Source organism: Pan troglodytes, chromosome 18 (genome assembly GCF_028858775.2).
Source record: "Pan troglodytes isolate AG18354 chromosome 18, NHGRI_mPanTro3-v2.0_pri, whole genome shotgun sequence".
In the NCBI taxonomy this organism is placed as follows: Eukaryota; Metazoa; Chordata; class Mammalia; order Primates; family Hominidae; genus Pan; species Pan troglodytes.
This window is the reverse complement of record NC_072416.2, coordinates 65,817,648-65,833,410: the sequence shown is the minus strand read 5'-3', so window position 1 is coordinate 65,833,410 and position 15,763 is coordinate 65,817,648. Positions and strand designations below refer to the sequence as shown.

Here is a 15,763-nt window from a genome sequence, read left to right as displayed (position 1 = left end):
TCTCTACTAAAAATACAAAAATTAGCCAGGCGTGGTGGCGAGTGCCTGTAATCCCAGCAGCTCAGGAGGCTGAGGCAGGAGAATTGCTTGAATCTGGGAAGCAGAGATTGCAGTGAGCCAAGACTGTGCCACTGCACTCCAGCCTAGGCAACAGATTGAGGCTCCATCTCAAAAAATAAAAAAATTAAAAATTGGTAAAAGTAGAAACAGTTGGGTCCTTCTTCACTCTTGTCATTTGCTGTGGGCTAAGTGCGGGACTTCTGGCCCCAATGTGAGGCCAGAATACTCTCATGCTGCCCATTGTGCTTTGTGCCAGGGCCTCCCTTGTCTCATCGGGAAAAGCCAGATGCGGTCCTTGCTGGTTTGCAGGGCCATAGGGGTGTTCTTGGTGTCTCCGTGTATGTGTGTGTGGTAAAATATATGTAACATAAAATATGCCATTTTATCCATTTTCAGTGTGTAATTCAGTGGTATTAATTGCATCCACAATGTTGTGCAACCATCACCATATCACTGTCTATTTCTAGAACTTTTCCATCACCCCAAACAGAAACTCTGTACCCATTAAGCAGTAATTCTCCATTTCTCCCTCCTCCTAGTCCCTGTTAACCTCTGATCTACTTTCTGTTTCTATGAATTTGCTTATTCTTGATAGTTCATGTAAGGGGAATCCTACAATATTGGTCCTTTTGTGTCTGACCCATTTCACATAGCATTATGTTTTCAAGGTTTATCTGTGTTGTGGCATGTTTCATAACTTCATTTCTTCTTCTTCTTTTTTTTTTTATTTGAGACAGAGTCTCATTCTGTCACCCAGGCTGGAGTGCAGTGGTGCGATCTCGGCTCACTGCAACCTCCGCCTCCCAGGTTCAGCGATTCTCCTGCCTCAGCCTCCCGAGTAGCTGGGATTACAGGTGTGCACCACCACGCCCAGCCAATTTTTGTATTTTTAGTAGAGATGGGATTTCGCCATGTTGGTCAGATTGATCTTGAACTCCTGACCTCGTGATCCGCCTGTCTTGGCCTCCCAAAGTGCTGGGATTACAGGTGTGAGCCACTGCGCCCGGTCCATTTCTTCTTATTTATTTATTTAGTTGTTTTTAAGATATATGGTTGTCTGGGCATGGTGGCTCATGCCTGTAATCCCAGCACTTTGGGAGACTGAGATGGGTGGATCACCTGAGGTCATGAGTTTGAGACCAGCCTGACCAACATGGTGAAACCCCATCTCTACTAAAAATACAAAAAATTAGCCAGGCGTGGTGGTGTGTGCCTATAATCCCAGCTACTTTGGAGGCTGAGGCAGGAGAATCACTTGAATCCGGGAGGTGGAGGTTGCAGCAAGCCGAGATGGTGCCATTGCACTCCAGCCTAGGCAACAGAGTGAGACTCCATCTCAAAAAAAAAAAAAAAAAAAAAAAGAAATATGGTCTTGTTCTGTTGCCCAGACTGGAGTGCAGTGGCACAATCATGGCTCACTGTATCCTTGAGCTCCTAGGCTCAAGAAATCCTCTAGCCACAGCCTCCTGAGTAGTAGCTAGGATTGCAGGCATATGCCACCATGCCTGGGTACCTTTTTTTTTTTTTTTTTTTGAGATGCAGTCTTATTCTGGTGCCCAGGCTGGAGTGCAGTGGCATGATCTTGGCTCACTGCAACCTCTACCTCCCAGGTTCAAGCTATTCCCCTGCCTCAGCCTCCCGACTAGCTGAGACTACAGGCGTGCACCACCACACCTGGCTAAATTTTGTATTTTTAGTAGAGATGGCATTTCACCATATTGGCCAGGCTGGTCTTGAATTCTTGACCTCAAGTAATCTGCCCGCCTCGGCCTCCCAAAGTGCTGGGATTATAGGCGTGAGCCACTGTGCCTGGCCTGCCTGGATAATTTTTTTTTTTCCTCTTTTGAGACGGAGTCTCACTCTGTTGCCCAGGCTGGAGTGCAGTGGTGCGATCTTGGCTCACTGCAGCCTCCACCTCGGTTCAAGCTATTCCCCTGCCTCAGCCTCCCAAGTAGCTGGGACTATAGGCGTGTGCCACCACACCTGGCTAATTTTTGTATTTTCAGTAGAGATGGAGTTCACCATGTTGGCCAGGCTGGTCTCGAACTCCTGACCTCAAGTGATCTGCCCGTCTCGGCCTCCCAAAGTGCTGGAATTATAGGTGTGAGCCACTGTGCCCGTCCTGCCTGGCTAATTTAAAAAACAATTTTGGGGGCAGGAGCGGTGGCTCATGCCTGTAACCCCAGCACTTTGGGAGGCCAAGGCAGGCAGATCACGAGGTCAGGAGATCAAGACCATCCTGGTTATATGTTGAAACACCGTCTTTACTAAAAATACAAAAAAAAGGGCTGGGCGCGCTGGCTCACGCTGTAATCCCAGCACTTTGGGAGGCCGAGGCGGGTGGATCACGAGGTCAGGAGATCGAGACCATCCTGGCTGACATGGTGAAACCCCCTCTCTACTAAAAAAATACAACAAAAAATTAGCCGGGCATGGTGGCGGGCGCCTATAGTCCCAGCTACTCGAGAGGCTGAGGCAGGAGAATGGTGTGAACCTGGGAGGCGGAGCTTGCATTGAGCCGAGATCACACCACTGCACTCCAGCCTGGGCGACAGAGCAAGACTTTGTCTCAAAAACAAACAAACAAGCAAACAAAAAATTAGCCGGGTATGGTGGCGGGCGCCTGTAATCCTAGCTACTCGGGAGGCTGAGGTAGGAGAATGGCATGAACCCAGGAGTTGGAGCTTGCAGTGAGCCGAGATAGTGCCATTGCACTCCAGCTTGGGCGACAGAGTGAGACTCCATCTCAAAAAAAAAAAAAAAAAAAATGTGGGCCAGGCGCGGTGGCTCACGCCTGTAATCCCAGCACTTTGGGAGGCCAGGGTGGGTGGATCACAAGGTCAGGACTTTGAGACCAGCCTGACCAATGTGGTGAAACCCCATCTCTACTGAAAATGCATTACTGAAAATTCAAAAATTAGCCTGTGTGGTGGCGTTTGCCTGTAATCCCAGCTACTTGGGAGGCTGAGGCAGGAGAATTGCTTGAACCCGGGAGACGGAGGTTGCAGTGAGCCAAGATCGTGCCATTGTACTCCAGCCTGGGCAACAGAGCGAGACTCCGTCTCAAAAAAAAAAAAAAAACTTGTAGGCCGGTCACGGTGGTTCATGCCTGTAATCCCAGCACTTTGGGAGGCCGAGGCGGGCGGATCACGAGGTCAGGAGATCGAGACCATCCTGGCTGACACGGTGAAACCCCGTCTCTACTAAAAATACAAAAATTAGCCAGGCATGGTGGTGCGTGCCTGTAGTTGCAGCTACTCGGGAGGCTGAGGCAGGAATATGGTGTGAACCCGGGAGGCAGAACTTGCAGTGAGTGGAGATCGCACCACTGGCACTCCAGCCTGGGTGACAGAGCAAGACTCCGTCTCAAAAGAAAAAAAAATTTGTAGAGGCCAGGCGTGGTGGCTCACGCCTGTAATCCCAGCACTTTGGGAGGCTGAGGCGGGTGGATCATGAGGTCAAGAGATCAAGACCATCCTGGACAACATGGTGAAACCCAGTCTCTACTAAAAATACAAAAATTAGCTGAGTGTGTTGGCATGTGCCTGTAGTCACAGCTACTCAGGAGGCTGAAGCGGGAGAATCACTTGAGCCCAGGAGGTGGAGGTTGCAGTGAGCCAAGATCGCACCACTGCACTCCAGCCTGGGCAACAGGCGAGACTCCATCTCAAAAAAAAAATTTTTTTTTCTAGAGACGGAATCTCGCTATGTTACCCAGGCTGGACTTGACACCCGGCCTCAAGTGATCCTCTTGCCTCAGCCTCCCAACATGCTGGGATTACAGGCATGTGCCACCATACCCAGCCTAGAACTTCATTCCTTTTTATGGCTGAATAATATTCTGTTGTACTTATATATACATCACATTTTGTTTATCCATTCTTCTGTTGATGGACGCTTAGGTTGCTTTCACCTTTTGGTTATTGTGAATAATGCTGCAGCAAACATTGGTGTACATAGTGTTTGAGTTCCTATTTTCAGTTCTTTTGGGTGTTCACCTAAGAATGGTATTGCTGGGTCATATGATAATTTTTATTTAACTTTTTTGGGTAACTACCGAACTTTTCCATAGTGGCTGCACCATTTTACATCCCCACCAGCAGTGTGTGAAGGCTCCAATTTCTTTACATCCTTGCCAACATTTATTTTATTTCTTTCTTCATTTTTTTATTTTTTAAAGCCTTGCTGTCTTGCCTAGTCTGGTCTTGAACTCCTGAGCTCAAGCAATCCTCTTGCTTCAGCCTCTCAAGTAGCTGGAACTTTGATTGATTGATTGATTGATTGATTGATTGAGATAGAGTCTCACTCTGTCACCCAGGCTAGAGTGCACTGGCGCTATCTCAGCTCATTGGAACTTTTGCCTCCCGGGTTCAAGTGATTCTCCCACCTCAGCCTCCTGAGTAGCTGAGATCACAGGCATGTGCCACCACGCCTGGCTAATTTTTGTATTTTTAGCAGAGACAGGGTTTCACCATGTTGGCCAGGTTGGTTTCAAACTCCTGACCTCAAGTAATCTGCCTGCCTTGGCCTCCCAAAGTGCTGGAATTACAGGTGTGAGCCACCATGCCTGGCCTATTTATTCTATTTTTTCGTTGTTGTTTTTGAGATGGAGTCTAGCTCTATCCCCCAGGCTGGAGTGCAATGGCTTGATCTGGGCTCACTTCAACCACCACCTCCCTGGTTCAAGTGATTCTCATGTCTCAGCCTCCTGAGTAGCTGGAATAACAGGTGTGTACCACTACGCCTGGCTGATTTTTGTATTTTTAGTAGAGACAGGTTTCACCATGTTGGCCAGGCTGTCCTCGAACTCCTGACCTTAACTGATCTGCCCGCCTCGGCCTCCCAAAGTGCTGAAATTTCAGGCGTGAGCCACTGCACTTGACCTGGAACTTTTAAATTATAGCTATTCTAGGTATGAAGTGGTAACTCATTGTGGTTTTGATTTGCATTTCCTAATGACTAGTGATGTTGAGGATCTTGTTATGTGCTTATTGTATGTGGCTATCTGTATAGATTCTTTGGAGAAATGTCTGTTCAAGTCCTTTGCCTGTTTGGGTTGTTTGTCTTTGTGTTGTTGAGTTATAGGAATTCTTTATTTATTTTTGATATTAAACCCTTATCAGATCTATGATTTGCAAATACTTTTTCCTATTCCATTGATTGTCTTTTCACTCTCTTATTTTTTATTTTTATTTTTATTTTTTTCAGATGGATTTTTGCTCTGTCGCACAGGCTGGAGTGCAGTGGTGCAATCTTGGCTCACTGCAGACTTAACCTCCTGGGCTCAAGTGATCCTTCCACCTCAGCGTCCCAAGTAGCTGGGACTACAGGTGCATGCCACCATGACTGGCTAAATTTTAAATTTTTTGTAGAGATGGGGTCTTGCCATGTTGCCTAGGCTGGTCTTGAACTCCTGGGCTCAAGCAGTCCTCCTGCCTCCACAGCCTCTCAAAGCACTGGTATTACAGATGTGAGCTACCATGCCTGGCCTCTTGATGATGTCTTTTTTTTTTTTTAATTATTATTATTTTTTTTGAGATGGAGTCTCGCTCTGATCTCCGCTGACTGCAAGCTCCGCCTCCCGGGTTAACGCCATTCTCCTGCCTCAGCCTCCCGAGTAGCTGGGACTACAGGCGCCTGCCACCATGCTCGGCTAATTTTTTGTATTTTTAGTAGAGAGGGGGTTTCACCATTTTAGCCAGGATGGTCTCGATCTCCTGACCTTGTGATCCACCACCTTGGCTTCCCAAAGTGTTGGGATTATAGGCGTGAGCCACTGTGCTTGGCTTTTTTTTTTTTTGAGATGGAGTCTCACTCACTGTTTCCTAGGCAGGAGTGCAGTGGTGTGATCTCGGCTCACTGCAACCTTTGCCTCCCGGGTTCAAGCGATTCTCCTGCCTCAGCCTCTCAAGTAGCTGTGATTACAGGCATGCGCCACTATGCCCAGCTAGTTTTGTATTTTTAGTAGCGACGGGGTTTCTCCACATAGGTCAGGCTGGTCTTGAACTCCCGACCTCAGGTGATCCACCCACTTTGGCCTCCCGAAGTGCTGGGATTACAGGCGTGAGCCACCGCACCTGGCCAAACTTTATTCTTTTGTTTGTGATTATCCAGATGTCCCAGCGTTATTTTTTGAAAAAACTGTCATTTCCCCATCTAATGGTCTTAGCATCCTTGTTGAAATCAGTTGACTATACATGTGAGGGTTTATTTCTGGGATCTCTATTCTATTCCTTGGACTGTAGGTCTGTCTTTATGCGAGTGTTAAACTGATTTATTATTGTAGCTTTGTAGTAAGTTTTGAAATCAGAAAGTGTAAGCCCTCCAACTTTGTTCTTTTTAAGATTGTTTTGACTGTTTCTGTCCCTTGAGATTCCATATGGATTTTTCTATTTCTGTGGAAAACATCATTGGGATTTTGATAGGGATGGCCTTGAATCTGTATATCACTTTGGGTAGTACTGACATCTTAACAATAGTGAGTCTTCTAATCAGTGAACAGAGGATGTCTTTCCATTTATTTGTGTCTGTAATTTCCTTCATCAACATTGTATAGTTTTTAGTGTCTTTAGCCTCCTTGGTTAAGTTTTTTTACTTTTTGTTTTGTTTTGTTTTGAGATGGAGTCTCGCTTTGTCGCTCAGTCTGGAGTGCAGTGGCGCGATCTCGGCTCACTGCAAGCTCAGCCTCCTGGGTTCATGCCATTCTCCTGCCTCAGCCTCCCCCGTAGCTGGGACTACAGGCCCCCGCCACCATGCCCGGCTAAATTTTTGTATTTTTAGTAGAGACGGGGTTTTACCATGTTAGTCAGGATGGTCTCAATCTCCTGACCTTGTGATCCGCCCGCCTGAGCCTCCCAAAGTGCTGGGATTATAGGCGTGAGCCACCGCGCCCAGCCAACTTTATTTACTTTTAAGTATTTTTTTCTTTTTTTTGGGTGGGGGACGGAGTTTCGCTCTTGTACCCCAGGCTAGAGTGCAATGATGCGATCTTGGCTCACTGCAACTTCCACCTCCCGGGTTCCAGCAATTCTCCTGCCTCAGCCTCCCAAATAGCTGGGATTACAGGCATGCGCCACCACGCCTGGCTAATTTTTGTATTTTTAGTAGAGATGGGTTTTCACCATGTTGGTCAGGCTGGTCTTGAACTCCTGACCTCGTGATCCACCTGCCTCAGCCTCCCAAAGTGCTAGGATTACAGGCGTGAGCCACCGTGCCCAGCTTAAGTATTTTATTCTTTTGATGCTATTGGAAATGGAATTGTTTTCTCAATTTTTTTTTGGTTGTTCATTATAAGTGTGTAGCAATACAACTGAAAAGTGAGAAATAGAGTAACTTATTAGTTCTTTTTTTTTTTTTCTTTTTCTTTTTCTTTTTTTTTTTTTTTGAGACAAAGTCTTGCTCTGTCACCCAGGCTGGAGTGCAGTGGCTCGATCTCGGCTTATTGCCACTTCTGCCCCCAGGTTCACGTGATTCTCCTGCCTTGGCCTCTCAAGTAGCTGGGATTACAGGTGCCCACCACCACGCCCGGCTAATTTTTGTATTTTTAACAGAGACAGGGTTTCACCATGTTGGCCAGGCTGATCTTGAACTCCTGACCTCAGGTGATCTGCCTGTCTTAGCTCCCAAAGTGCTGGGATTACAGGCATGAGCCACCACACCTGGCCAGTTCTTTTTTTTTTTTTTTTTTTTTTTTTGAGATGGAGTCCATGTCTGTTGTCCAGGCTGGAGTGCAGTGGCCTGATCTCAGCTCAAAGCAACCTCTGTCTCCCAGGTTTAAGCGATTCTCCTGCCTCACCCTCCCAAGTAGCTGGGTTTACAGCCATGTTCCACCACACCCGGCTAATTTTTTTGTATTTTATTAGAGATTGGTTTTTACCATGTTGGTCAGGCTGGTCTTGAACCTCCTGACCTCAGGTGATCCACCGACCTCAGCCTCCCAAAGTGCTGGGATTACAGGTGTGAGCTACCACACCCAGCCCTGCATCTGGCCAATTCTAATTTTTTTTTTTTTGAGATGGAGTCTTGCTCTGTCTCTCAGGCTGGAGTGCAGTGGTGTGATCTCGGCTCACTGCAAGCTCCGCCTCCCAGGTTCATGCCATTCTCCTGCCTCAGCCTCCTGAGTAGCTGGGACTACAGGCACCCACCACCATGCCTGGCTAATTTTTTGTATTTTTAGTAGAGATGGGGTTTCACCATGTTGGCCAGGATGGTCTTGATCTCCTGACCTTGTGATCCGCTTGCCTGGGCCTCCCAAAGAGCTGGGATTACAGGTGTGAGCCACCGCGCCCGGCAAGTTTTTTGTTTTGTGCAATCTTTAGAGTTTCCCTTTCTTTTCTTTCCAGTTTTTTTTTTTTTTTTTTTTTAGACGGAGTCTCACTCTGTCACCCAGTGGCACAATCTTGCTTACTGCAGTCTTGATCTCCTGGGCTCAGGTGATCTTCCCACCTCAGTCTTCTAAGCAGCTGGAATTACAGGTGCACTTCACCATGCCCACCTAATTTTTTGTAGAGACAGGATATTGCTGTGTTGCCTAGGCTGGTCTCGAACTCTTGGGCTCAAGCGATCTTCCTGCTTCAGCCTCCCAAAGTTCTGGGATTACAGGCATGAGCCACCACACCCGGCAAGGTTTTCTACGTATGGGAACATGTCATCTGTGAACAGAGATAGTTTTCCTTTCCAATTTGGATGCCTTTCATTCCTTTTTCTTGTCTGATTGCATCATCTAGAACTCCCAATACTGTCTTGAATAGAAGTGGTGAAAGCAGGCATCTTAGATGAAAGGCTTTCAGTCTTCCACCATTGAGTATGATGTTAGCTGTGGGGTTTTTTTTAATTTATTTTTCGAAGTGGAGTCTCTCTTTGTCACCCAGACTGGAATGCAGTGGCCTGATCTTGGCTCACTGCAACCTCGGCCTCTAGGGTTCAAGCGATTCTCCTGCTTCAGCTCCCTGGTAGCTGGGATTACAGGCGTGTGCCACCACACCCTGCTAATTTTTGTATTTTTAGTAGAGACGGTGTTTCACCATGTTGGCCAGGCTGGTCTCGAACTCCTGACCTCAAGTGATCCACCCGCCTCAGCCTCCCAAGATGCTGGGATTACAGGTGTGAGCCACTGTGCCCAGCCAGGTTTTTCATATATGACCTTTGTTGTTAAGGTAGTTTCCTTTTATTCCTACTTTCTTGAGTGTTATTGACGTGTAATTTAACATGCTATACAAGTCACCATTTAAAGTGTACAATTTGTGTTTTTTAGTGTATTCACAGGGTCTGCTTTGTTTCTCTCAGATTGGTTGGATGATAGTCTTTAAGTTTATGAAGAGTTTCTGGAAGATAGAAGAGTGCATCTTTTGGTAGCTTTAAAACACCATGCTTTTGGAAAAGACTTAATGTCACCCAGTATTTGAAGAGTGGGGGCTTACTCACCTTGAACCCTGACTCAGCTGTGACCTCATTGGAATATGCAACCTGGGCTCCTGTGGGGCTGCTCCCTGTGTCATTGACACCTAGAGGTGGAATGGCGCCCAAATGTGGGTGTCAGCTTCCTCTGGCTGCTCTCCCCTTAGACAGTCCACTCAGATTCTCAAGTTGAGGCAGGGGTTTGTACAGAGGCTCCCGAACCATCCACTAATAAACACCATCTTACCTGTGGAGCAGAGTCTGTAGGAAGGTGTTGAGGGCTAGCTGCTGGAGAAGGGAGAGGCATCTCCTGTGGGGAGGCCTAAGCAAGTTGTGTTTTGAGCACAGGTGCTTTAGTGATTCCCCATTCCCATAGAATGTTGTGGAACCAGAGCCCTGTTGCAGCGACCAAGCATAACTCTTCTTGAGTGACCTTTGACCTCCCCGTTTGCACATGTGCTCCAAACATAAACCCTTACCTAGTGTCAGGAAGCCTATGTGCTGGGGATGGGATGACATGTGGTGTTGGGCATAGCCCCAGGCCCCTCTGAACAGGGCATGGTGAGTGGCTGTTGTCTAAATCAGGGAAAGCCCTGACTGTTGCACTTGTGCCTGTTGGACTGCTGACTGCAGGGCAGCTGGGGTCGTTTGCTGCTTGGTCAGCTGAGGTACTGAAGGAATGGAGACTGACTTTTGGCACCCTCTGCCATGTAAAGTCAGGAAGCTGATTATTTGGGCTGCAGTTTTTCCGGAAAAATGTGCAAGTTTTAATCTAATGGGAATTCTGCCAGCAGGCTACGACAGCTTCTGCCCCTGATGGTCCTTGAAGCTAGCCCCTCTGGCAGGAGGAGGCAGGCAGTTTGTGTGTTTCTGGGAATGACTGAGCAGTCCTGTCCAGCTACAGGCTATATTGGTTCATGTCTTTGACCTTTAAGGATCCAACTCTGTCTCAAATGCTGCTTAAAACAAAGCAGAAGACAAGTTCCCTTCGAACTATGAAACTCCCTCTTTGAAGTGCTGTTCGTTTTGCTTTGCTCCTTTCCCTTCTCTACCTTTTTCCCTAAGCCATGTGGGCCACGTTATCAGGGCCATATGCTGGGTTGTTTCCTTTCCTTGTTCCTACCCAGCATGATTGGGATAGCTGATTTCAGAGGCAGGTGAGTAGGTCAGAACCTTCCCTCCCTGCCTGACCCTTTATTTTGGTAGTAGAGGCTGCTCCCCCAAATATAGTGGTGCAGCAACCCAGAGAAAGGCAAAAGGGCATTTACTGCCAATAAAGGACTGGCAGGGGCAGTGTATTAGCCTTTTTTATATTACTATAAAGAAATACCTGAGACAGGGTAAAGAAAAGAAGGTTTATAAAAAAAAGAGGTTTAATTGGCTCACAATTCTACAGGCTTTACAGGAAGCATGGTGCCGGCAAAGGCCTCGAGAAGCTTACAGTCATAGTGGATGGTGACTAGGAGCCAGCATGTCACATGGCAACAACGGGAACAAGTTGGGGGGAGGTGCCATACTCTTTTAAACAACCAGATCTCGCAGGAACATTGAGCAAGAACTCGTTCATTACTGTGAGCACTGCCCCAAGACATTCATGAGGGATCTATCCCCATGATCTTAACACCTGCCACCAGGCCCCACCTCCAGCATTGGGTATTACATGTCTACATGAGATTTGGAGAGGACAAACATCGAAACCATATCATTCTACCCTGGCCCCCCAAATTTCATGTCTTTCTCACATTGCAGAATACAATCATCCCTTCCCACTAGTCCCCTAGAGTCTTAACTCATTCCAGCATTAACTTAAAAAGTCCCAAGTGCAAAGGTAAGATGGTATTTATTAGTAGATGGCCTGGGAGCCTCTGCCTCAACTTGAGAATCTGAGTGGATTGTCTAAGGGGAGAGCAGCCAGAGGAAGCTGACACCCACATTTGGGTGCCATTCTACCTCCAGGTGTCAATGACACAGGGAGCAGCCCCACAGGAGCCCAGGTTGCATACTCCAATGAGATCACAACTAAGTCAGGGTTCAAAGAGAATAAGCCCCACTCTTCAAAGAGTGGGAGGAGTGAGGGGGTCTCTGGGGGCCTCACACATCACTACTCCCAGCTTTGTGTGGTTTGGGAGGCCAATGTGAATGTATGCGGGGAAGGTAATGAATTTTGAGACCCAGAGAACAAGCTCTGTTTGAGCAGTCTTGATTGATGATCCTATGTAGATCCAACTTGGCTTTACCATGTCCTGGTCTTTGGTGCAGACTGGGTTCTCCCTATGGAATAATCGTGCATTGCTCTGTAAAGCACTACCTAGGATTGAGATGCTTTAGGCACATCTTAGGAATAGATTCTGTGCCTTAGCTACAGCCAGAATGCCAAAGGACTGGAAGCCATGAATTCATGACACTTTCCTCTGAAATTGAAGCCGGTGGTTCATAGTGACACAACACACGCAACTTTCTGTTTTCTCTAGCTGGGTGAGGCACTAAGATGCTTTCCATTAGCAAATCAAAATGTCAGGTTTCTCCAAGAACCATTAGTATGTTATAAGAGCCTCTACATTCATTGCTTTTCTCATTTTTCTGTCTTTTACCAAGAAATGTTTGAGAAGGGAGACGCATGAGCATTTGCTAACCAAAAATTTTGTGTTTTTTTTTTTTTTTTTTGAAGTTACATGGGAATAGGACTCTCGGCTCAAGGCGTCAACATGAACAGACTTCCTGGTGAGTCACTGTTTAAGAGAACATTTGTTCTGCTCTCCTGATCCAATTGGTGTTGAGAGTCATGGTGGTAGCAGAGAGGCTGGGGAGGACTTTGTTTGCTAGCTGCCTACCTCAAGCCATGCTACTGGTTGGAGGATCCTGAAAGGTAGCCCTTGGGCCAGGATGGTGTGCATTTCCATTCCAAAAATTAATTGACAAGTGATTGTCATTAATGGAATTTGAACTGTTTGCCATCAAAGTCAACTGACCTGAGTTTGCTCCAGGTAGGGATACGCCTCAGTAGCCCTTGCTCCCATTGGCCTTGCTGAGCAGACTCAGGCATGTACTGGGAGGAAGACTGCTGCCAACCTTGGCTCCTTTGTTACTTCATCGTGTTAAAGATCAAAGTTTTTGGCCGGGTGCAGCGGCTCATGCCTGTAATCCCACTTTGGGAGGCCGAGGTGGGTGGATCACCTGAGGTCAGGAGTTCGAGACCAGCCTGGCCAACATGGTGAAATCCTGTCTCTACTAAAAATAAAAAATTAGTCGGGTGTGGTGGCACACACCTGTAGTCTCAGCTACTTGGGAGGCAGAGGCAGGAGAATCGCTTGAACCTGGGAGGTGGAGGTTGCAGTGAGCTGAGATTGCGCCACTGCACTCCAGCCTGAGCAACAGGGTGAGATTCCGTCTCAAAAAAAAAAAATAAATAAATAAAAAAGATCAAAGTTTTTAAGTGACCTCCTACGTGGAATGTGATTGAAGCAATTTCTTTTATTTATTTTTTATTTATATATATATTTGAGACAGGGTCTCACTCTGTAACCCAGGCTGGAGTGCAGTGGCTCAGTCACAGTTTACTGCAGCCTCGACCTCCCAGACTCAGGTGATCCTCAGCCTTCCTAGTAGCTGGGACCACAGGAGCTCATCACCATGTCCAGCTAATTTTTTGTAATTTCTGTAGAGACAGAGTTCTGCCATTGCCCAGGCTGGTCTTGAACTCCTGGGCTCAAGCCATCAGCCCGCCTTGGCCTCCCTAAGTGTTGGGATAACAGGCGTGAGCCACTGCACCCAGCCTTATTTTTATCATCTATTATTTTTCTTTTGAGACAGGGTCTCGCTTTTCACCCAGGCTGGAGTGTAGTGGCGCGATCTTGGCACCACCTTCTCAACCTTCTGGTTGGCTCAACCTTCTGGGCTCAAGTTCTCCTCCCACCTCAGCCCCTCAAGTGGCTGGGATTATAGGCATGTGCTACCACACCTGGCTAATTTATAGGCATGTGCTACCACACCTGGCTAATTTCAGCTATTTTCTGCCCAGCAGCTCATACCTAGACCTGGACTGGCTGCAACTGGGGAGACAGAGCTTCTGCCGTGAACTGATGGGTTCCAGAAAATGGTCTTAAGTCCATTGGTCCCTTGAATCAGCAGAAGTGACATGATCCAGGCTTCCCTGACATGTCATGGGGTCAGGAAAAGTCCTTGTGTTTTTTTCTTGGCCTCCTACTCTTTGTGCCTATGACACAGAGAAGGCAGCTGGCTTTCCCCAAACAGGGAGTTACACTCAGACCTTACGTCTTTTCTAATCAATGTTTAATGTGAATCACTGATTTTTTTCTAGTAGACTGATTTCTAATACTTTCAATCTAGGATGCTTAGGATTCAACTAATTGTCAGGAATCTTACTTTTTTCCCCCTTTGATTGATCTGAGTGAAAACTGGTTTTTAATTGTTAATCAGAATGTGTGTGGCAGTTTTCTTTGCATACTGTGTGGCTGTGTTCTTTGTTATATGAGCGTCTGGCCTTGGCTAAGTAGATGTAGCTGTAGTATCTGTAGCTCTACCTCTTAATGTACAGGAAAAATAATTTCCTGTCAAGTGCAAACTGATTCTTAATTTTGTTTGTTTGTTCTAGGTGTGCTCTTTCAACTTTTGCACTGAGTTGGTAGTGGAGAAAAGAGACTTTTATGAGCTTTTTTTTGTTTTGTTTTTGGAGACAAGGTCTCATTCTGCTGCCCAGGCTGGAGTGCAGTGGCATGATCATGGCTCACTGCAGTCTTGACCTTCCATGCTCAAGTGATTCTCCCACCTCATTCTCCCCTTTAGCTGGCACTACAGGTACAAGCTACCATACCCAGCTAATTTTTCATTTTTTGTAGAGGCGGGGTCTCACCGCATTGCCCCAGCTGGTCTCAAGCTGCTGTGTTCAAGCAGTCCTTCTGCCTCAGTCTCCCAAAGTATTAGGATTACTGGCATGAGCCAGCCTGCCTGCCTGGTAAGGACTCTTTTTTTTTTTTTTTTTTTTTGAGACGGAGTCTTGCTCTGTCGCCCAGGCTGGAGTGCAGTGGCGAGATCTCGGCTCACTGCAAGCTCTGCCTCCTGGGTTGATGCCGTTCTCCTGCCTCAGCCTCCAGAGTAGCTGGGATTACAGGTGCCTGCCACCACACCCGGCTCATTTTTTTGTATTTTTGATAGAAACGGGGTTTCACCATGTTAGCCAGGCTGGTCTCGATCTCTTAACCTCGTGGTCCGCCTGACTTGGCCTCCCAAAGTGCTGGGATTACAGGCGTGAACCACTGAGCCCAGCTTTTTTTTTTTTTTTTTTTTTTTTTGAGACAGGGTCTTGCTTTGTTTCCCAGGGTGGAGTGCAGTGGCACAAACACTGCTCACTGCAGTCTTAACCTGCTGGGCTCAAGCGATCCTCCCACCTCAGCCTCCTAAGTAGCTGGGACTATAAGTACATGCCACCACGCCCAGCTAGTTTTTTTGTATTTTTAATAAAGACAGGGTTTCACCAGGTTGCCCAGGCTCGTCTAGAACTCCTGAGCTCAAGCAGTCCACCCATCTCGGCCTCCCAAAGTGCTGAGATTACAGGCATGAGCCACTGCTCCTGGCCGGGGACTCTTTAGGTACCAATTTGGAATCATCTGTAGGATATATTGGGAAATTAAAAATATAAAGCATGGAAATATATGATGTGCTACCAAATGTACAAAAAAAAGAGAAAACAAACATATCTGTATTTACTTGTATATGTATAGATCATCTTTGGAAAGCTACAGAAAAACTTGTAATATTTGCTGTTCCTTGGGAAGGGATGGGTGGCGGGAGCCAGGACTGAGAAAGAAAAATTTTCACTCACAAGCCTTTGGAATTTTCTTTCTTGTGAATATGTTATCTGTTTTAAAAATATAAATGAAATTAAAACAAAATAAACCAAAGCAAATGGCCCTGTATCAGGAAACCCTCATGTTTGTCTTTTAGGTAGTCTTAGGATGTGGTCTGTTACGCCATGTGTTGGACTTAGTATTCTTTGCTTCATATGTTCTTTTTTTATTTAAAGACAGGGTCTCACTTTGTTGCCCAGGCTGGAGTGCAGTGGTGCAAACATGGCTCACTGCAGCCTCAACCTTGCAGGCTCAAGCGATTCTCCTGCCTCAGCCCCCGAAGTAGCTGGGACTACCGGCCCACCATGCTCAGCTAGTTTTTGTATTTTTATTTTTATTTTTATTTTTATTTTTTTTTGAGACAGAGTCTCACTCTGTCACCCAGGCTTTAGTGAACTGGCACGATCTCGGCTCACCGCAACCTCCACCTCCCGGGTTCAAAC

At 46.7% G+C, this 15,763-nt stretch overlaps 1 protein-coding gene across 7 annotated transcripts in view; it reads left to right on the top strand.

Moving 5' to 3' along the window:
• Positions 1–15,763, top strand: part of RANBP10 (RAN binding protein 10) — a 77,063-nt gene that overhangs the window by 15,881 nt on the left and 45,419 nt on the right. For 5 of the 7 annotated variants that reach the window (XM_009431057.5, XM_009431056.5, XM_009431054.5 and 2 more), the window contains exon 3: positions 12,125–12,177. The exons of the other annotated variants lie outside the window; for them this stretch is intronic. In XM_009431057.5, coding sequence (XP_009429332.1) covers positions 12,125–12,177 — 53 coding nt within the window. The remainder of the gene's footprint in view (positions 1–12,124; positions 12,178–15,763) is intronic. 7 annotated transcript variants of the gene reach the window in all.